The 23850-nt window shown below is 43.7% G+C and overlaps 1 protein-coding gene across 2 annotated transcripts in view; it reads left to right on the top strand.

Moving 5' to 3' along the window:
- TDRD3 (tudor domain containing 3) overlaps positions 1 to 23850 on the top strand; it is a 653010-nt gene that overhangs the window by 613599 nt on the left and 15561 nt on the right. For both annotated transcript variants that reach the window (XM_069205299.1, XM_069205301.1), the window contains exon 13: positions 5808 to 5940. In XM_069205299.1, coding sequence (XP_069061400.1) covers positions 5808 to 5924 — 117 coding nt within the window. In that variant the 3' untranslated portion in view covers positions 5925 to 5940. The remainder of the gene's footprint in view (positions 1 to 5807; positions 5941 to 23850) is intronic.

The following is a 23850-nucleotide window of genomic DNA, read 5'->3' as shown; positions in this document are numbered from 1 at the left end:
TCCGCTCTGTCCTTGACAGATTTCGGAGGGATCCGTCAAGCAAAGGGCAATTAAAAAGGGCAAATCCAAAACGCAATTTTCCCATGCAATTTCTATAGGGTTTTGTGAACAGCACTACAGCCTAAACAGCTGAATACACCATATTTGGCAAAAAGTTAGATTTGGTGTAAATCTGTTCAGTAGTTTGTGAGTAATTAAGGTTCAAAGGTTTTAAGATTATTTGCAAGCATTCCTTCCATCACTTTTGTGTGTTTGTGGTTGAGCGAAACCTAGATGTCATTTTGGACTGACCGCGATAGAGCAAAGTTCAGGTACATCAAGCAAGTTTTTCATCTTTGGACTTTCAGAAGCCAAAGGCTTCAGGCAGGACAAAGCCCAAGCTGAAGATGTGAAGGGTCCTTCAAAGGCGGATATGTTGTCATTGACCTGTTGTTGAAGTTGTTTATTTTGGCACCAAAGCTTCAACCGAGACAAAACTGATTTGTTTAGCTGCCTCAGTCACTTCACCATGGGATACGTTTTCCGCCTCACCCAGGTCAAAGGTTTTACCTTTAAACTTAGTTACTTTTTTATCTCAATTTCCACCCACAGGGCAAGCTCAAAGTTGTAGCTGAACAGGGCTCTGTGTGACTACTGCGAGGTTCAACTGAACAAAAGAAGTTCAGAGTGTGACAAATCTAGTTTTCTTGCCCACCTAGCGTGTGCCATACACCGTGAAGCCTTGGCACCTTGTTTTGTCCTCCTTCAGGTGAAAAATATGACAAGTTCCACTTAAATATTACTGCTGGGAAAAATTCTCCTGGTCACTCCTGCAGCCTCCCAGTCCTTTGGTAGGCTTCTAGGCACCAATTCTCTCTCCAGCCAGGGCTCCTGCCTGGCCCAGCCCATGTAGGTCCTCTCAGTCTTGTTTGAGTCAGCAGTTGTCCTGCTTTATGTGCACCTGGAACAGGCAAATAGAAGGTAGTTCTAGTCCCTGTCTTCTAGTAGGGGTATGGAGCCCAGGAGCCTTTCTCTTCAAGCAGGGTTTTTTTTCTTTATTTTTGTTCTCTTGAGTAAAAGGAGTGTTTCCAGTACGTGGTGCGGAACTGCTCATCTTACCCTCTCGACTAGTTAGTGATTGGAGAATTCCCACCATTCAGTCTTAGCTGATCTTTCGACAACTCTGCACCACTTTTTAGAGTCCTTATTCTTTGGTTTACTACAAACATTTGCAAAAACCCTAAATCCAATTTGGCTCACCCCTTTTAACATCTGGAGCAGTGGTTCCCAACCTGTGGGCCGGGGACCCCTGGGGGTCCGCGAAGCCTCCTCAGGGGGTCCGCGGCTGCTTAAAACATTTAATATATTAGGTCCCAGCTATCAGTAATGACTCCTCGGGGGTCCCCGTGTTCCAATAATGATTCAGTGGGGGTCCCCGGGCTCCAGTATTGATAAAATGGGGGTCCACAGAAGTCAAAAGGTTGGGAACCACTGATCTGGAGGGTCTCTGGCTCTCCCCAGTCCACTCCCCTATTTAGATGAGGGTCAAAACCTAAACTAGTTTCCCTCCCTGTGCTGTTGAAGCTAGTCCAAGCCATTATCATTTGAGAGCAAGGCTATTAATTGCCAGCTAGGAATGTGTATTAATCCTCTGGAGATGGGCTAGTAGGCAAATTGGCTCTGAACGAGTTTTCTTGCAGGCAACACATACACCTTTTAAAAGTTACTTTTCCACCAAAGTTATCAGAAATCTACATTCCCAAGTGAAGCTTTAAAACAAGCATTTTGTTTACACCTAGGCCTGTTCTTGGACATCTAGTCTTACATACACAAGGAAAATAGCCTTTAGTTAATCTGTATGAGGGCATGCTATTTTCCATATCTGGTATGCAACATTTTTAAAATGTAAGCACCCAGCCTTGTGGGCTAACAAGTCACACTTGAGGTGATTTATTTAAGATAAATAAATAGAAATTCCTCTGTGGGAAATGCACAATTCCCTTATGTGTGTCACTGCAGTACTTTAAATTGCAGGATAGCACAGTGGTTCTCCTTTCAGAAACACATTATTGATATTTATAAGCTGAGTGGTGTAACTGCACACTGCAGCCCACATACTATATTTAACATCTGTGCCATTGATGCATTTTCTGTACTAGCTATTATGGCCTTACAGGAAAGTTAAATGAGGCAATCGGACGACTCCCAATTTTAACAGTACTTTTTTATGAGCCGAACACATGCACTATATCACTGAATAGGAGTGCCATAGTGCATAGAGTGTGAATACCCGAAAAAGTAGGATCCAGAAAAATGTGAAAAGTCTAGGATGACCATGCAGAAAAGGCAGATTTCCTATATGTACCATAGCATATCCCCAAAGAATAATTGTGCAAATATAATTTCACATCAGGAAGTGGTGCAGCTTCCCTTTTGCAGCTGAAATGGACAAACGTTTATAATGGCCCTTTCTACATCCTAACCGGGGCTACCTCTCCTGATTAGCAACAGTTAAGCGATAGGGAAAGCCCTCTCCACCCCTCTGTTCATATCTGCACTTTTTATGTACCTACATTAAACTATTAATTAATATGATGTAGAAATGTGGTTTGCCTTAATAAAAAGTGGAGCACATTATTATGAATATGTTCTTTATGTAAACTTTACTACTCCAGTAGTCCCTTTTCACATTGCTGTAAATAGCAGGTATTGGCATTATTTTGCTCTCCCAACTTTACAAAAAAATGAAAAAATCCTTTAAACAAAAACTCGACATTAAGGAAGATTTCATTACGATCTTTATGATGACCTGAATGTTTTGAATGAAGTAGAGGTGAGCTGTCACTGGCCAGAATGAGATACCCTGTGGGTTCACTATTGTAAATTCTTAACACTTTACATACTTGTGGGGGCATTGTAAGGGAAAAGAAGGATAAATGTCTTGACGGTGGCAGAACACATCTGTTGTTTTATTTGCCTAAAATGATCAATAAAAAACCTTTTTTTAAAGAAAGGTTATTTTGATGGTGTTTAGTTTTAAGGACTGGAAAAACAAATTAAATATCTCATCTCGGAGGTGACATCTCAGCAATAATACTGAGAAAGTATCTTTCCTCAGAGCTGTAGTTTTCTCATAAAACTTAAATGTAAGTTGGCAGACCAACAGGGTTACACGTGGAGTTGACTATGGCGTACTGAAGAGATTGTTGACTGTTGTACTGTGTATTTAAAGATAATATGCAGGAGGAAAAGGATTGCTTGAAGTCAAAGTGGGAGGCAGGTACCTGGCACACCTCTCCCCGTGCTGCATTGCTCTTGCTCCAGTCTTCTCCTTGCTTTTCCCCTGTTTTTTGAGTGCCTTCTGCTTGCTTTTCCCTCGTTTTCACTGCTTTCTCCTTGCTTTCCCCCCATTTTTTGTGTGCCGTGTCCTTGCTTTTCCCTAGTTTTCAATGGAGATTGTGTGACCCACAACCAGGAGGTCATCCAGCAAATTTGTAGCTCAGACAATATTTTTGGCTAAAGAGTCACTGGCAAGTAGCTGGAGATCCCTCTAACGCCAAACGGTTCCAGCTGGTGGGTTGAACGGGTGACATTTGAAAATGAAATACACACATTAAGTTGTTAACAGAGGAGTGCAGGTACCGTGAACCAGTGCTGTGAAGCTATACTGCTAAACCTAGCATATAAATCAGATGATAAAATCCTTCTTGAGATCTAAAACCTGGTAAATCTTCCCATCCCCAATGCCACTGTGAAACCTACAAATGAGTCTAGGAAAAGGGAAATACACGAAGGCTGGCAACCAGACAATCTTCTTTGCCATTGTGTAATAAATATAATATAATGACGAGTGTGACCTTACATATGTAAATCACTTCTATTTTATTTAGTTTGGTTGTTGAAACAAAGTTTCGAATACCCACTTAAAACATCGTCTTAACACGACGAGTAGTGGTGAATTATGCTTGCTACCGGAAACGTTTATACTTTTTGAAATATTGTTAAAGACATAGTTGACATAGTTATGATAAACATAATTCAGTGCAAGGTTTCAGTATGTTTGTGTTTTTTTTTTCTGCCATTGTTAATCAGTCATGCAGAATTCCTGCCACAGAAATAACCATCAGCAGCAAGTCATTGGTAATAACTGCAACAAGTAAGGGGTAGGAGAAAGCCTCTGGATATTCAGGGAAACCATGAGGGACGGGAGTAATAAGCGTGGTTCATAATAGAATACGAACACGAGGGAATACATTTTGATCAAAGTTTAAAGGCAGTCGCCCAGTAAATGAGGCATTTAAAGCATAAACTGGAGGAGTAGTAAAAAACGATACTGACTAGACAACAAATGCATTCAGGAATAATTCTTTTAATATTTTCATGTTGTCCAAATTACTGAACGGTCAAATAGAACATAATTGGAGTTTGGCAATTTACTCTTCTCAAAATATAATATTGCACTCATAATGTCAAGCAAATACACATTGATCACAATTAGCTGTAGCTCAGTTTATTGACGACTGAAGGTAGAATGGTGAGTTGAGATTCAACCGTGTTATCTGCTGGTTGCTTTTAGATCTCAGCCATAAGTGTTTGACTTTTTACTGAACTGTCCGAAAGGCTAAATTGGCAATTCATATACTGAATAAGGTGCCTCCTCCTGTGCAATATATGGATTTGAAAATTCACCATGTTATCCCATGCCCACTAAGCGAAACAAGCATTTACAATGCAATGGGTCTCACATTTGTTCGAGTTAGAGCTATTAGTGTTGTAAATTCCTAACTGGACTTTTCTTGCCACATAAATTGAAAATTAAAAGTAAAACAGTTGACATAAGCAAGCTGATTCAAGCGCCACACCCCCCAGGAGGGTGAGCGGGAAGGAGAGACACAAAAGGAAAAAGAAGCTCGCTCACAGTCAAATGTAGCAAATGGGCAATTATCCATTAAAAGGGTCGATGGCCAAGGCGGTAACAAAACCGCCTCAAGGAGGGACAAACGTAAAGCATTTACCAATGATGATAAAGGATTTTTGAAAGGCAAGCCCATGAACGAGTGATAGAGGTGGGCGTGGTTAAAAGCCCACCGATACATTACAACAGGCCAGAGTGTGTGCACGCTCGACCTAACAAGGTAGAAGGCTGAATTCCTTTGAAGTGGTGCACAACTCTAGGGTGACTTGCAGTACCCTTGTGGGGATGTTTTATTCCTTACAATATGTTGTCAAACCATCATCTTTTTTGCGGCAATCTTTTAAATTGCTGATCTCGTGCTCCATCTGAAAGAGATTAAGTGGTTTTCAATATGTAAAATTAATGTGAAATCCGAACTGTGCAAAGAAAAATCTTTAACATGCAGCTGGTAGATCTAAATATATTTTAAGCTACTGTGAAAGTGTCTTTGGTTTGTAAGGAGTGGTAAATATTCAGATCGATTTCTGATTACTTGTAGTGGTCTCTAGGAGTGCAATTCTGTGATAGATGTCTCATTACCAGCTAATCGCTGCATTTTCAAGGAAAAATATTTAAGAATAGCTGAAAAGATAGTTTTCCCTTTCTTTGCATACTCAGTGTTCTTGCTGGCACACTGTTTGCTTGGTCTAGCAGGAGGTACTGTGACTTCATACCTACCTCATCTGTAATAACTGAGTAGAATAGCAGTGCAATTTTCTTATCGCAGTTGAATAGTGTCATGCCAACTAGACAATAATAAAAAAGTTAAAGACACGTTTTTATACAAATAATGGAGGCTTTTAACTGTTCTAAAGCTGTACTTATGTATTTCCATCTGGTCATAAATGTATTGGCATGTACTATTTGCCCACAGGAGGAAGAAGGGTTCTATGGAGACTGCTTAGACTTCCGCAGAGGTGGTGATGGCCAACCAAGAAGGTCCACAAGACCTACTCAACCATTTTATCAACCTCCAAGAGCGAGAAACTGATGCGAAAGTAAAAAAGGTAGATTTATTGCAGTTTTTATATGATGGATATCAGTTAAATTACTCCTTGTTGCGATGTACCTTTCACTTTGCTTTCATTGAAATATTAGTGTGTTTCATATAATTATATTGTGAATTCAGACAGAGATTCTTAAAACATCATCACATAACCATGTGTAACTCAATGTCCCAGTTTCAGAACTTATACTTCTGTACAGGTGGTACTCTCACCCGAGCACTAATATTTTCAGTTAAAGATGACCCATCATGATTTCCCCAAATCAACAAACTACAGGAAGCTCAACGATATAGCCTTTCATAAATATATTATCAATGTAAAGCCCACAGACCCAGTGAAGGGCTTCAGTATTGTAAGTATTTCACTGATTAAATCTAATTTTCAGCAAACCGCATAGTGCCACTGGACTGTGTTGATGTGCCAAACATCTTACTGCAGTGGAATATCATGATTATATTTAGTGTTCTGCAATGAGATGTGTAGGCATGATCAAGTGACTAGCCCTGGTTGCATTGAGGCCAAGGAATATCGGTACTCCCCAGTAAGTTGTCCAGAAAAAACATAATTGCCTTTTCCCTGACTTCTGCCAGCAAACCTCTCCCAGGTTGTCTTTCAAGAATTATCCATTTCAGCAATATCATTCTTATGTGCAGACATCATTAAACTAATGCAAAATTATCATCCTACAGGACTGCTTGTCAATTTCTCTTTTATCACCTAATTAACATTCATAGATATTTACTTTCTGTCATTACACCAAACTGTGGGTGGAAATGATTGCATCCTCCATGTTTTTGTCATCTGCCATTAGGTACACTGTCAAAGTAATCAGCCAATTTCATGGCAGGCAGTAAGTGTACTGGAGACGCTCTTCATAAATGTTTTAGATGCTGGTGAATCACAAGCTAATCGCTGTTTCAGGCTCTTCAATACAAGAGAATGAGTTATACTCTTGAAGGCCCTTTTACAGCGAACTCATGCACCAAATTAGCAGCTTTTGCTCTTCATACTTTATCATTAAGTATGAACTGATGGTATACCACTTTCAATAACCTATCTGGCTAACTAGATAAGTAAAAAGGGATGTAGTCCATGTTTTCTAAGTCTTGAAGACACTCTTCTGGCAATATCTATGAGAACCCACACAATCATAGTGTCTGTTCACAGACAAACATAACTGAAGCTAAGAACACCTTCAACTTTGCAGTATGTCCATCTTGGTCCACTGATATAGCAATGCATTAATTTCAAAACCTTTCCAATTGGTCATAAAAAAATATGTGTTAATCTTAGTACCAAGCAGACCAATCAGACGTCCTCTCCCCTGAGCTGGCGATGACTGAAAGCCTAGTGGTGGCACTACTGTAGTGATAATAACTCTTACAAAAATGTCATCTGTTTGGTTATGCACAGTATAACAACTCCCTCAGTCAAATGGTGCTGACAACAATGAATGTTTCAGGAGAGAATGTCAAACACTGTTTGTGTTTTAAGCATTTGCAAAGCTCCAAGGGTTTTCGTATACCAGACATTGAGCTTATATCCATATAGTAATAATTTTCATTCTGAGCGCACCCTCTATTTGGCATTTGCTTATTATCTAGTAGATCTAAATTAACATTTTATTTCTTATGTGGTTGTATTGCATTAATTGTTCCCCTATATCTGTTCCTCTGGTGCTGGGCCTCCAAAAAGAGATTGCACACCCGCTTGCGGGCTAAATTGCTTGAATGCGTAATCAAACTTTTCTTGACCTTCTTGAACAGAAGTATTGCACTTTCCTGAATTTGTAGATCTTCTCCCACTGTAGTTGTCTGATCTTTAGTACTTTTAAGGCTACACAAAGAGAGTAAAAATATTCCCTTTATAATTTCTCAGTCCTTGAAATTTGTAAAATCGAACCAGCCTTATACTTGCCAAAATAATAGAATCCAGCCCCCCTATCATTAAGATGGAGGTACGTATGGTTCCATTAATGATATACAAATAGTGATTCCTCTTATTTTGTCTACCACTAGAGTGAATTTTGCAAATATCCACTGCCAGCAAAGCTGGCTTACTAACAGCAATGCTTACAAGATTTTTAAACAAAATGTTATTTTGCCTGTACTGAAGATCTAATTTCTAATGGTCTATTCCATCTGTGAGAACCTGTACAACACTCTGCCTTTCTGTGAGCAAATTGGTTTATTCTTGTTTTTCAACAAGTGACCATAGTGAAAAGTGAAAGTGTTGGGACTGTACAACATAACACACACACACATTCTGGGGTGTATCCTACTGGCCAGCCTCCTGATGTCCAATATAAATCGTGTTCCTTATTGCAATGATTTCTTTATAGGATAGCCCTTAAATATTGTTAACATTTCGACCTAGTCATTGACTGATAGGGATCTTCCCAGGATGAAAGACGCACCCTGTCACAAAACCCCATCCATGTATTCAACAGAAGGGTCATGAGAGGCTTTCAGATCTGTAGTTCTAGATCACGTAGATCAGTGGTTCCCAACCTTTTGGCTTCTGTGGACCACAACTTTATCATTAATGGAACCCAAGGACCCCCACCAAATCATCATTGGAATCTGGGGACCCCCCACTAAGTCATTACTGGAAGCTTGGGACCTAATTTGTCAATATTGATTAATATTTTTTAATTTTCTAAGAAGTCACGGACCCCCTGAGAAGGCTTCATGGACCCCCAGGGGTCCCTGGACCACAGGTTGGGAACCACTGACGTAGATCGGCTCACAAAGCAAATAAAATAATCTAGAAAAATTGGCCCAGTACCAAACAACGAGATTCAGCACACCCGTGTTGGAACTGTCTCAGTAAATCTCTTTGTGATGCCCTGGATGCATCCTGTCAGGGGCACCAACACAGGCGTGCCGAAGCCACATAAGCAATATACACCATATGCCATCAGACTGTACATCTAGATGAAAATTGACTTAAGTAGGCACAGCAGTTCTTAACCTGTGGTTGAGTTACTCCTTGGGGACCACAACACCGACAGAGGGGGGGTCCACAACTGCTTAGAAAATTAAATAATGTAAACAGGTTTATTAAGTGCACATAAAGAAGCAAAATGTAAAAGTGAACATATTAAAACATCCTGTAAATGTCAAGCAATGTGAATTTGTAGGCCAAAAATTAAGTTGGTATCCTCAGATCAATGGGATCAGTCCAAGTGCATCAAACAGAATATAGTATGAATAATGGGTGGTCTCAATTGAATTTAGAAAATGTTCCAACCTTCCATTAAATTTAAAATGTAGTTTTTTATATTTATGAATTAAATACAATGTTTATTCATTTTGTATGTATTTGAATGCTTATTTCTTTTATTTTGTTTATTTTTCTGTATTGTTTTATGGTTCACATCCTCAAAATTTCTTAGGCAATAATGGCTGTAATTATTATGTGAGGATCCTCGGATTCCATTAATGATTAAGTGGAAGTCCCCAGGTTCTAATAATGATTAAGTGTTGGGCCCCGGAGTTCCAGTAATGATTCAGTGGGGTGCACAGAAGTCAAAAGGTTGAGAATAACCTACTCATCAACTTACTCATGCAAAGGCAGAATGTCGAGTACCTACTTGAACCTGAACTGCAACAAGATAAAGTTAATCCCCATCAAAGCAACTCCAAACAAGACCAGATCCAGAAATGGCTCTCCGAAGTGAATGTTTAACCACTGTACAAGCCTTGGTACTCTACCACTTGAACCGTGGTAGTGCCTTGTTTGTCTACATTGCAAACTCTCTTCCGGCTCCACTGAAATGTGTCACGGGCTGAACTTGTAGAGAAAATATTTAACTCCTCTGTGCCCAGCCCTCATGAGCATCACTTGTTCAATGATATCAGTGCCCCATTTCTTCCCTGCTAGGTGTGTATTATATACTTGTTATTACTTACATCTATATTGAGGTTTCTGGTAAACAGTTGTCAGCTCACAAAGCACATATGATCGCCAATGCTCCCAGTGTCCCTTTTACAGTCTATAGAGATTTAAAGTCATTCTGATTACATTTCAGGGTAGGAAAGTAATTAGTACTTGTACTGTGGAATAGTAGGAGTGGTACTGGGACCATATCGCCAGGTCCTGCACCTGGCTATATTGAGCAGCAGCTGGAATATGTTATATAGCTTCTTGAGATGGGAACACACAGATTATTCTGGCCATTTATGAGATTTCAGGAGGCCCGGCTCTCTTCCATTCATAGTTATAATATTTGGCAAGCCATTCTTTCATCCTGAATACTCACAGTTGCTAATAATTGTTTTCAGATGTCAGACAGATTTTACCTAGGGGTTTTCCTCAAATTGTGTCTTCTTCCAACTGTTCTCTTTTCCTCATACTTGGAAACCTCATTCTTTTTTCTCCAGTGGCTCCAGGATTTGTGTAAGTACTATTCATCAGCCACTGCTAAGTTATGGGGGTATTTTCAAATTACAAAACTTTCATAATTGTTTAAATTGTTTTTATTGAGGTTTTGCATCAAAAAGCCAACATACAAACAGCAATGACTGCATGCGAAGTAGAATGATTCCAACAGTATGCATCAAGTCATAATGTGCCACATGTGGCAAGAAATAATGGAGGGAGTGAAGGCAGGATTAAACAAACCAGCCACTCAGCAGGGGTTGTAAGCTATAGATGTGGTGTCAGCCCCTGCGCAACATCTCCTTACTCAGCTGTCTCATAAATAGTCTCAGATCACTGTAAGAGCTAGGCAATAGGGCTCTGCGCTGGAGAGGGCGCCCCCAGATCCTGTTTAGCCCGATCAGCAGGCCACGGATTAGTGGCAGCATCACAGGTGCCCTCTTGTGTACCCAGGAATGTCACAAGGGGGGGGACTATATATCTTCGGGCCAGGAATGGACAGACATCAGCTCCCAGTAAGCGTTAAGCTGCTCTTTGCAGAAAGCAACATCCTGAAGCCACCTGTCCCTCCGGTGCACTGGGTGCCTACCCCAGTGAATTGCCACCCTATGCTTGACCAACAGCAGCAGAATTGCAGTCAGCTTGCACACCTCTGGTGGGACCTACTTAACATATCCAAGTAGAGCAAATCTTGGTGAGCGCTCAGGTGCATGCCCCATGGTTTTTGTAATCTCATTAAAGACTGCCGACCATTAGGTCTGTACTCCAGGGCAGCGCCATGCTAAATGCAAGAAGTCAGCACCAGGAGTAGAACAGCACGTGTAGCTTGCATCAGCCACCAGGCCCATCCTGTGCATTCTCTCAGGTGTGCGATGTATTCTCTGTTGGTATTTAAAATGGACTAAACGCAGTCTGTAGTTCAGGGAGAGAGCCCTGGATTCAGTGTAGCAGTACTTCCATTGCTTATCACTAACAGGTACGTTTAGGTCAGCGGACCTTGTTTGGTGGGCTGTGTGTGTGTGTGCGCAGAGCGGTGCAGTCTCCTGCATTTCAGCTTAGAGGCGCATGACAAGCCTGGGCAGGGACGGGTTCATAAGGGTCACCTCTAGCACACTGAACACGGGAGAGGCTCCAGAAAAATATCATAAATGGCTCTCAGAGCCGCACACAGCTGGTAACAGGTGAAAGTGTCCAAAAGCGAGATTGCAGGCTCCTGGAACACCTGCTACGGGGTGACAAAGATGCCTTTTGTGTACACTGCCCCAAAGGACACCGGTTGTAACTGACTAGCTAGCCGTGAGTGCCAACGTCTGTAGTTAAAGTGTGGCCAATTAACGGCACCGACTGGGCAAATAGATGACCCACTCGCACCCTCCATCTCAACTCACCCCACGCCCACACTCTGCATGCCACTGTGTCTGAGTCTGTGGTCGCCTGGAAGGGGGGCATAGGGCGCTCTGCAGCAGGCAAGGGACAGCATGATCATGTTCAGGCACTTGTGGGGTTGAAACTGTGGGTAGGAACCAGTAATCAGCCAATTTCGCTTGCAGACTAAAGAAATATAGGTCCATATCTGGGGCGTCCAGCCCACCCTGCTCAAATGGGAGTGTCAGTATTTCCCATGCCAACCGGGGTTGTTTACCTGGCCACGCTAATGTCATGAAGTGAGACCTAAGCCGCTTACGGAAGTACCCCGGCAAGGGGATTGGCAAATTAATTAACATAACCTAGAATTTAGGAATGACCACCATCATAGTGATGGCCAGTCTCCCACTGAAGGACAAATGGAACCTCATCCACCCCAGCATGCGATCCTCACAACACTTTTATAGTAGTGGTGTAGATGAATGGGTTCACTAGAGCTAGTGTTATTTACCAACTCAGGTTGTAATTGAATATGTACGGCTTTATCTTCAAAACCTTTTTGTCTTTCTGTACCTCACTGTAGTGTCTGAAATGTTTTGTGGATTAACACTTTTTACTAAAAAGTTTCAAGTGCACAAGATATCCCGCCTCCATTCACTGAGCAGCAGGGTGTTTTGGTTGGGAATGACCAACACTGCCCTCGGTACTCACTACATGTGAAACTCCCTCCCTGACTTTTATTTTGTCCCTGGCATCATGGTAATCGGCTGTGTTCACCGAGACCTACGCCTGTCCCTGGTAATGTAAATTCTGTGAACAGGAGGGGTGCACAACACTTGCCTTCATGTTGGACATTTGGCGCCTATCCATGCCTGGGTGTATCACATAAAGAGGTACAGAAGCGAACTGTGTTTTGTACATCAGTAATGTGACTAGACCTTAACTCTGTCACGGAGAGGCAAGCCTCCAGGTCTGGGCAGTCCTCCTTAAGTGTCTGAGTATCCCCACTCCTCTGATGTACACTGCAGCCTCAGTATGTGTGGCACCAGGACAGTGTAGGCTTCGTCATGCTAGACCTTGCCACTGAGGTTTTGAGAGTGGAAGAGGCTCTCGTAAAAATGTCCTCACAATCCCTCTCTGTAAACAACCGTCCCAAATGTATTTCCCTTCTTTGTTGTCCTAGCGATCTACTAATTCTCGCCATGGGTGCGAGAATTTAGTATAATTCTGAAACGGCTCCTTTATCTCCTTCTTATACTAATATCGGCCTTTGATGTTGGGTAGTAGACCTCAGAATATGAGGTTTGATCGAGGCATGCAACACCGAGTGTCTTATTTGAATGTATTGGAACCTTGCTGAGTCTGAAAGTCCAAATTCCTTTTAGTCACGCCAAAGGGGATACGCCATGTCTCATCAATGAACTCCCCTGCCCTTTGTAACATTTGATAACCATTCAGAGAATGATTCCGTGTCCATCTCCGGCCAATAATTGGCAATAGCAGAGATGAGCTGGAGGTCAAGCCCACGTCCAGAGATAACTTCTCAGACCGCTAAGGCTGTGCTGGTGCCAGAATGGCATATTTTTGTATTCTTGTTACTGTTGTTATTGCCTTCCATAAAATAAATAAAAGAGCATTTAAAAAAAAAAGTCCTAGAGACCAGACCGGAATAAAGACCATAACTGCGGTGTACTCTGTTGACCCATTGGACCTTTCACATATATGCCCCTGCTATGATCTGGTTAATGAAATGATTTTGCCTCAGTTTAATATTATTAAATTGCTCACTGGTCTCGTGGTACAGCATGCTCTATGGAAGGTTCTGGATTACATACTTTTGCTTCCACATTACGGAAATAGAGTGCTCTCTTGACGTGGCGTCTGTGTCTCATATAGAGCGCCTGAGCTAACTGGTCTCGCAGCTCAGCCCCTATCTGGGTAGGCAACCATATTTTGCAGTTGTGTGCTCCTCATCTTGCTGCAGCAGGGTCGGTGGTCTATTCCACAAGAAATCAGTGCTCATGCCCCTGATATACTGCCCCACCCCTGATATACTGCTCCCACCTCGACTTCCATCGCTCTTCTCAACTGATTATCAATTTCTTCTTAGATGGCTTCACGGCACTGCCGAGATCCTCGTAGATTTCCAGTTTACAACAGGGGACAACAGTTTGCTATCTGCATTCAATTCATGAGCATAATCGGGACGGTCTCCTGTTGGCACGTATTCTTCACGTGCTGTCCACTTCCATCGGCCTGTTTGTTGCAAGCAAATCATTTACATGTGCTGGTTTTGAGGCCATACTGCCAGACCTCATTCACTTACCTGAAAATGGCATCAGCAAAGGGTTTGTGGTGCTACAATCACCATCTTCCCAGCTTTCAGGAGCAGGCAGACTTGAATCAGAAAAACACATTTTTCAACACAATTCTGGCATTTTACTGGGAGATACCCCATTTTTACTCTTTTTTGTGCTTTCATCCTCCTTAAAGTTAGGGACAGAAATGGGTGTGAAACCAATGCTGGATCCCGAAGCTAAACATTTCTGAAAAGTAGAAAACATTCCGAATTCAGCAAGGGGTTATTTGTGTAGATCCTCCAAGGTTTTCCTACAGAAACAGCTAAAATAAAAAAAAATTGAAATTGAGGTAAATAAAAAGAGCCATTTCTGTCCACGTTTTCTTATATAACTGTTTCCATATGTGGCAGAAGTTTGAAAACAATATATTGTTACCTCTGCTGGACTCTTCTGGTTGTGGGGATATATAGGGCTTGTAGGTTCATCAAGAACCCTAGGTACCCAAAGCCAATAAAGGAGCTGCACCTTGCAAAGGGTTTTTATTGTATACCGGCTATACAGCAATTAATTTGGCAAATATAAAGAGTGAAAAATAGGTATCAAGGACACCTTAGTATTTCCAAAATAGGCACAAGATAAGGTGCTGAGAAGCAGTGATTATTTGCACATCTCTGAATTCCGGGGTCCCCAAACTAGCATGTGAATTACAGGGTATTTCTTAAATAGTCGTCTTTTTTATACACTGTCTTACATTTGGAAGAACAAAAATTTAGAGAAAAACAAGGGGCAATAACACTTGCTCTTCTATTCTATGTTCCCAGAAGTCTCCCAATAAAAATGGTACCTCACATGTGTGGGTAGGCCTAGTGCCCGCGACAGGAAACACAACATGGATACATCACATTTTTACATTGAAATCTAACGTGGTTTTTGGAAGGTGCCTAGCTGTTGATTTAGACTCCTAGCTCAGCCGGCACCTAGGGAAACCTACCAAACCTGTTCATTTTTGAAAACTAGACGCAAGGTTCCCCAGAATCCTTAGCAAACCTCAAAAGGTGGCAGAAAAATACTTTTCCCTCACATTTCGATGCTGCAAAGTTCTGGAATCTGAGGGGAGCCATAAACTTCCTTCTACCCAGCATTCCCCAACGTCTCCCAATAAAAATGGTACGTCACTTGTGTGGGTAGGCCTTGTGTCTGCGACAGGAAATGCCCCAAAACATTACCTGGACATTTCAAAATGATCAATTACAAAACTGCCTGTTTTTGCGGGGGGAGCAGAAGGGGACCGGCATTTTTGGTCCTGGACTCAGCAGCCATCTAGGGAAAGCTACCAAACCCAGACATTTCTGAAAACAAGACACCCGAGGGAGTCTAGGGAGGTATGACTTGTGTGGATCCCCTAGTGTTTTCTTACCCAGAATCCTCAGCAAACCTCAAATTTAGCTAACAAATCGCATTTTCCATACATTTCTGTGTGGGATCACTGCACCAGCACAAATTTCCTACCTCCTAATGTTCCCCTCAGTCTTCCGATAAAAATGATGCCTCACTTGTGTAGGTGGGCCAAGTGCCTGTGACAGGGAAGAGCCAAAAACATGTTGAAATTGAGAGGGAACCAAAGCGGGTCCAAAAAAGCAGTTTGAAAAAAACGTATTTAGGCTGACAAGTGGGGCAGAATTTTTATCGTCATAGATGTCCTGCAGATTACAGAAGGTTCCATCACAAAAATTTGGGGAAAATGTGTGAATTCAAGCAAAGTTAGAGGTTTGCAGGGCATTTTGCGTATAAAAAAAAAATGGTACGGGGTGCATGTAAAGCACACCACCCTGGACTCACCCAGATGTTTAGTTTTCAGGTGTGTCTATGTCTCGTCGATTTTTGTACATGGCAGCATTGCAAAGTCCAAAAAGTGCAGCCCTCACCATTCCAAGTGGGACAATTTTGAGAGTTAGCCAGGCTTTCATGGCCCAAATGTAAAACCAAAACCCCCAAAAATCAAATGTCCTCTAGTTTGCTGCTGGGTTAAGATCTTTTAGTGTGTGTGTGGGGGTGGGGGGTGGGGGAGGGAGCTGAAAGACTGTTACCCCTCCATTTGGTGTGGGGGCATAACCATGCCCATACTAGTTGATAGCAACCACCCCCTTTTTTTTTTTTTAATTCTCTGGCATCTAGTAGGCTATTTAAAATAGGCCTAAAATAAAATAGCCACCCAGGGGAGCGGTCCTTGCCTAAGGGGTCGCTCCCCTGGCATGAAATTGGCACACAAAAAAAACCCTGGTGTCTAGTGGTTTCCAACCCCCCTCCCTCTCCCCATCCCCACCCCACCACCGGGGACAGATTGGCTTAATAAAAATAGGCCGATATGCCCCCAAGGAGGGCAGAAATGGCCTAAAATAATTTATCCCCCCCACCAAGGGTCGCTCGCCACCTGTAAAAAATAAAAATAAAATAATCCCTGGTGCCTAGTGGCATCTGCCCCCCTTGTGGGTTGATCAGCCTAATTGAAATAGGCTGATCTGCCCCCGGCCTTAAATCAAATGCCCCCCAGGGGAGCAACCCTTGCCCATGGGATCGCTTCCCTTCATAGTTTACATACAAAAACAACAAAATCCCTGATGTCTAGTGGGCATTTCTGCAGCACGATCGCTTTACAGTCGTGCTGCAGAAATGCTCAGAGAGGCATGAAATGAAAGGAAAAGCCTTTTCTTTCCTTTCATGCCTCTCTAACTTCCCCAACTCCCCGATTGGAAGAGAAATGCAAGCATTTCCCTTCCGATTGCGCTGGAAGCAGAGCTTCCAGCGTAATTTGAGCAACCTCTGATGAGGTCAGAGCGTGATTGCGCGCTGATGTCATCAGATGTCATTGGAAGGGGTCAGGGGGTAAGTGTGGAAGGGGAAGCGATTCCCCTTCCATCCCTGCCCAGGGGAGGGAGGTGGGAGGCCCTTGGGGGGAGTGCTAGTACTTCACCTGAGGGCCGGTCCCAGGATGTAATGGTTATGTCCTTCGCGCCCCAGCGCTGTACCACCGGACGTAACCATTACATCCTTGGCGTCGAAGGGGTTAAAGAACATTCCGTAGTGAGACACTCCTCAGCGCTCCCTGTCTGTTTCTCCATTGTTTTAAGGGGTTTCAGCAGCTGTAGCGGTTTAATGGTAAAAACTCTTTTCCATCAGGGCTTGGAAATGTCCCACAGAAAAAGGGCTTCTCTAGCCTCTCCGCAGATAAATATAATGCAAGCCAGAGTCAAGGAGGATATATCAGGAAGAAATACGTACAATAAGGGAGCAAATCCAGCCGAATAAGTAGGGAGTATTCTAGAGGGAAGATACATCAAAGAGGAATAAGAAAGGTACAATAAGAATGGCCTAGAGTTAGGGGAAGAAAGGCATCAAGATTTGGCCAGAGGGGTGATGTATGACAGGAAGGCACCAACTAGTGAATGGATATGACACAAAAAGGCAAAGGGAAAAAAATCAACATTTGAACCACAAAAAAAAACAGAATAAATGAATCTCAATTAGTGAAATAATCTGTCCAAACATTAAAAAGACAATGCTACTACAATCAAAGAAATGCAGCAAAATTGACAATACACATTTAATAATTAATTATATTGAACCATCTGGCATAAACTCTCTCATTGCAATGCCTAATGCTCAGGCATTGTTTTCTGTCTTGGTTCCATTTATTACTCGACTTTTGCATGGCATCAGCAGTCAGCATCACTAGCTTATTTGACTATTGGCTGTGCACCAATAACCTGAATTCTGTTGTTGGAAAAGGCAAACAACATCTTTAGCTGCATTCAGCAGTTGGTTTTGTGTAAACGTAGTGATTGCTAGCCAGAACACCTAAATATGTCTTACTTTGAATTATAAACTTCACATATCATCAGCCATTGGGCCTCTTTGGCAAAGGACTTGGGTTTCTCGCTTATAACGGGTTAATTCACCTACTGGTAATTTGATCTGGCATCTTGCAGAAGATTCTTTACCTTAGAACATTCCTAGGCATCAGACTGGATCCGTAAGATTTTCAAGCAGTACCCCTCCATGCCATTAGGTGGTGCTGTTCCACTCTGAGTTGGCGTTGTCAGCTCCTGATGTGACATGCACAGTACCTAAATACTGTACGGTATCTAAATAGGAGCCACCTTGGCCCCCTGGCCTCAGTTCTTTCCCTTGCATACGAAATAGCGGAGATAACATCTGAGCTACCTCTCAGTCACCTTTTGACTGGTCTTTTTTGACATTTTGTCTAACTTTTTTGAGAATTTTCCCCTGGTGTGAGGTTATGTCACCTAAGAAACTGGCTGATTTCAAGCCATGTGGGTCCTGTTACAGGCAATTGTTGGTTACAGACCCGCACTTGGTGTGTTTGTGGTGCTTGGAGCGGGACCCCTACTTGAAGACCTATGAGGGCTGCCACGTAAGGCATCCCAAGGCACTAAGGAAGAGTGCTCCTCGCAGCTCAACACTTATCGACTCCACGTTGCCTGTGAACGCACAGAAGGTTCCAGGACTGTTCATGAAGCCATTCCTGGCAGCAGTGCTTAATTTGTAAATAAAGAGATGCCGGTGCTTAAAGCCCTTCTCTTAAACACGAAACTGCTGTAATTAAATCTGCCAGCACTGAATACGGAGGCAGCGTAATCCTGAAGCCATCTCGGGCCTCTTCAATCCATTTACAGCCACCCCTGCCCCTTCAGCTCATCCTGCAACTTTCTACTTTCTCCCTTTATGATGCTTTTTAGTTTTGTCTTCTGTCTTTACCATATGTGTCATTTGCTCGCAGCAAATGCTTGAGGCATAAGAATAAGCCCCGGCCCTCACAAATAAGTGCCGGTGCTCAGCACCGGAAACAACAAGCACTGCCCGGCAGTCATCGACCAAATCATTGGGGAACTCCTACAGATACAAGAAGCTGAAGAACTCTTCAACTTTGCCGTGTCCATCATAGTCTTCAGGTCACACACTGGAGCGTCAGCACTCAAGGCCCTGCAAATCGGCAAAACATAAACTGTGTCCCCGATTTCTCCCCAGTGACTCCTGCCCACATGAAGGAGTTCTATGAGTCCATGTGCCTCATATTTGGTTGCATTTTGGCCCCATGGGAGTGGCCCCTACTGGATCCACACTGGCAGGTTCATACTTGGTGCTAGCTGGGCCCCATTGATCCTTTCACAGACCCAGAGCACAGCCACAGGTGAGACCAAGACCTTCCTCGCCACCCACTCCAGGGCTGGCATCGCCAACAACCCTATGCTGCAGTGCCCCATTGTATTCCCAACTCATACACAGAGCCAGATGGCCGATATCTACCACACCACCGGATAGGGAATCCAAGAGGCTGGATAACATGTCATACACTCCCAGCCACCATGGCCAACATATTTCCCAGCCTTTTCATGGCCAAGGATGTGGGTCCTACAAACCATGTGGGACAGCTAGCCAGTGGTTGGGCCAATCCACCCACCCCACACCCGGCTTCCACTGCCTCCAATCCTCTTTAGTTTGCCCTCCGACCATCATGAACACCTAGTGTGATGCAGGATAAACCATCACCTGCTGCACTGATGGTCAGTGATATCTGTCTTCTGGGCCCTACAGATCATCCAAAGTGGCTACTCCCACCCCTTTGTAATTACCTCTCCACTCACTTACGATCGGCTGACAGAGGACCATCTCTCCTTGCCATCTCAAGAAGTGCAGGCTCTCTAGACAAGGGAATTGTAGAAATGGTGCCTGCATCAGAAGTGGGTTGTGGTTGATATTCCTGCTGCTTTCTGGTGCCAAAGAAGGATGGAGGACTTTATCCTATCCTAGATCTGTGCCTTCTCAGCCCCTTCTTTAAAGAGGAGAAGTTCAAAATGGTCACTCTAACCCATGTTCTGTCTGCCTGTGAGACTGGTTGGTGGTTTTGGAGTTGCACAATGCCTATTTCCACATTCCTGTCCTGCCTGCCCACAGACATTACCTGCAGTTCACGGTGGGCCAGACGTTGTGCTCCATTTCAGCCTTACCACCGCCCCTCAGGTGTTCACGGAAGTGATGGCGCTGGTTGAGGGTCATTTGTGGAGTCTGGGGTTTCCACTCTTCTCCAATCTTGGTATTGAAGGTGGGCTTGCCCCAGGCAGTGGTCTCCCCCCTTCAGACTATGGTGGACCTCTTGCATTCGTTGAGATTCACTATCAACATGCCGAATTCACACTTGGCGGCCTCTCAGGCACTCCCTTTCATCAGAGCCACCCTGGACTCAGTACAGTTTTGGGCCTATCCTCCCTTAGTGGCAAGCCCAGGATATTCAAGCTAGGATTCCAGTGCTTCTGCCTGTATCCTGTATTTTGGTGTAACTGACTCTGAAGCTGTTCAGCCTCATGGTTTCTTAATCCAGCTGGTTACTCATGCCCTCTGGCATATGTGGGGTCTGCAGTAGGTCTTGAAGTCCCAGTGGGTACAGCATTAGGGGAATCTTCCCCCACATGGGCAAGATCTTAGAGGGAACTTCAAAACATCTGCAGTGGTGACTAATAAACTGCAGTTGGGCCAGTGGCAGACCCCTTTCTCGCCCCCAGCCAGAACTGACTGTAGTGACAGACTTGTTTCTCCTAGGTTGGGACGGCCATCTTGGAAGGGTGGAGATCAGAGGACTCTGGTCTTCCACAAAGTCTGCGCTCCACATCAACCTGTTGGATGTTCGTTTGATTCACTAGGCGTTGAAAGCCTTTCTTCCTTCTATCAAGGGAAGACTGGTACAGGTGTTCACAGACAACACTACCGCCATGTGGTACTGCAACAAACAGGGTGGGGTGGGCCCTAGATCCTTTGTCAAGAGGCCCTGCGTCTCTGGACGTGGCTGGAACGTCAGGGTGTTTCATTGGTGGTTCAGCACCTGACGGGCTTTCTGATTGCCATAACGGACAAGTTCAATTGGAGATGCCTAGCGGATCACTAATGGCATCTCCATCCAGAGGGTGGTGCAAGGTCTCATTAGGCAGTGGGGAGAGCCATAGTTAGACCTGTTCACCACCACTGAGAATGTGCAATGTCATCAGTTAGTGCACTGGAGTTTTCAAGGCGACTTGCACTGGAAGACTCTTCATCTTGAGTGGAGCTCTGGCCTCCAGTATGCCTTACCATCAGTACCACTCCTGCCCAAAGTTCTCAAGAATAATTGGATGGACTGAGCTCAAGTCATTCTAATGGCTCAGGATTGGTCACCAAGAGTCTGGAATTCCAAGCTGCTGAGCATGGCCATTGGGCTTCCAGTCAGGCTGCCTGTTTGAGAGGAACTTCAGTTGCAGACACAGGGGAGGGTCCTGCACCTAAAGTTGCGTACCCTCCAACCTCATGCATGGAGATTGGGCAGCAACAGTTGACCGCTTTCGACCTTCCTCCCAAAGTCTGCAATGTTATTCTGGCAGCAAGGCATCCCTTAACCATGGTGATATAAGCTTATCATTGGGACAGGTTTGTGTCATGGTGTGCTTCCTACAACATTGATCCCCTTTCTGTCCCTTTATCCAGGGGTCGACTTTGTGCTTTGTCTTTGGCCCAGCAGGGCTCTGTTCTGAAGACAGTTAAAGGTTATCACTCTGCCGTATCAGCTTTTTTTGTGGTTGCTGGACCAACCTTCTCTTGTTAAATCAAAAGTTGCGGCTAGATTTCTTAAAGGCCTGCAGCATATGTTTCCCCCACACCATTAATCATGCCATAGTGAAACCTCAACCTAGTCCTTACTTTTCTCATGTGTGCACCATTTGAGCTTCTACATAATTGCCCTCTTAGGTGCTTGACAATAAAAACTGCCTTTTTAGTGGCTACAACATCAGCCTGGAGGGGCACCAAATTGCAGGTACATTCTGCACCCCTTCTTATAACAACCTTCTACCCAGACAAGCTGGTTCTCTGGATACGTGCCTCCTTCCTTCCGAAGGTTGTGACTCCCTTCCATGTAGGCCAGAACATCACCTTGCCTACCTTCTTAGCTGTGCCTCATCCCACCTAAGAGGAAGAGAGACTCCAACGTCTGGACCCAAAAAGAGCTTTGTTGTTCCACCCTGCCTGTACAAAAGAAGAAGGGGTGCAGAAAAATACCATCTTGCGATGGATCGTTCTATACATTAAAATCTGCTACCATTGGCAAGAAGCATCCCCCTGAGGGCCTGCGATCTCTCTCTAGCAGAGCCAAGGGTGTGACCACTATGTTAGCACGCAGCGTCCCAGTCCTGGACATCTGTTAGGCAGCAATATGGGCATTCCTGCACATATTCACCGAGCTCTACTGCCTGGACATTTAGGTCTGTCGTGATGGACAAATCACCTGTTTGGTCCTGCAGAATATTCTAATGTAATTGGGTCTCAGTCCTAACTCCCGGGAGGCATTGCTTGGGTATAAATTCTAAGGAAGGAATCTGTGCCTAGAAGTCCCTATCAGATGAACAAATTACTTACCTTCATTAACACCATATCTGGTAGAAACTCTACCTAGCCACAGATTCCTTACCGACCCTCCCGTCCTTCCCGCTCTGCAAACCGATTACCCGTTAAGGGACATTTTTCTCAGGGCCTTAACTTGTTTCACCACTGTTCAATTCTCATAATAGCTCTACACTCCTGGTGTGGAAAGTCACAAAAGTAACTGATGTCAGCACCCCAAAGTGACACCTATTTACCACGCTCCTCACTTCCGGCTTGGATGACGTGGAGCTGAAAGAGGCCACCTATCAGTGCGAAGAGGTACTGCTCGGAAATCTTCTGGATCTATTCTGATGCCCGGTGATATTCTAAGGTATAGATTCTGCGGCTAGATAGCCTCTGCTAAATAAGGCATTACTGAAGGTAACTTGTTCCATGAGTCTGTCGAGTACACAGATGTACTCGGTTAGTAAGATTTCATGTATTTTTCTCTTGTACTTTCAGTTCACTACAGCACTAGCAGGTTTGTTTTTTCTGCAATACTTTTTGGTCTGGCCTAAAGACAGCTTTAAATGTTTCAGCAGCTCTTGTAACATAAAAATGAAAAAGAATGAATACATATATGCACACACTTTTTCCACTATTGGTTTGTTCAACTGGCCTGTATTCTACTCTGCCAATGGTCTTTTGTATTACAGATATATGTATATATATATATATATATATATATTTATATATATATATATGTTTGGTGGCATGTGTAGCTGCAGATACACATACTGTGCATTATCCTGCCATCTTGTGTTGGGCTCGGAGTGTTAAAAGTTGTTTTTCTTTGAAGAAGTCTTTTCGAGTCACGAGAACGAGTGACTCCTCCCTTTTGGCTCTATTGCGCATGGGCGTTGACGCCATCTTAGATTGTTTTCTTTCCGCCATTGGGTTCGGACGTGTTCCTCTTCGCTCCATATTTCGAACCGGGAAAGTTAGCTAAATTATCGAAAATTCGACTGTATTGTTATCGTTCGATACCGGGTTATTGTTATTGTATCGCACCGACATCAAGAGCGCTCCGGCGGCCCTTTGGGGCTTCCGTTCTTCACCGAGGCCTGGTCGGCCCGACCACACCTGTCATCGAAGACTAATGGACCGGACCCCTTTCCGCTTCTGTCCTAAGTGTCATTCGAAGTATCCCTATACAGACCAGCACCTCGTCTGTAATCTGTGTTTACCACCTGAACACGGGGAGGATACTTGCGAGGCTTGTCGAGCGTTTCGATCAAAAAAGACCCTAAGAGATCGACGAGCAAGAAGGCTGCAAATGGCGTCGACACCGAGAGAGCAACTGAACGTCGGAGAAGAGGAAAGCATTTCCATCCAGGGATAGGACTTGGACAAATCCGAAAGGGAGCGAACCTCGACGGTGAAGCGAACAGTAAGTAAA

Source organism: Pleurodeles waltl, chromosome 8 (genome assembly GCF_031143425.1).
Source record: "Pleurodeles waltl isolate 20211129_DDA chromosome 8, aPleWal1.hap1.20221129, whole genome shotgun sequence".
Taxonomy (NCBI): domain Eukaryota; kingdom Metazoa; phylum Chordata; class Amphibia; order Caudata; family Salamandridae; genus Pleurodeles; species Pleurodeles waltl.
Note: the sequence above shows the minus strand (reverse complement) of the source record. Positions and strands in the feature narration are given on the sequence as shown.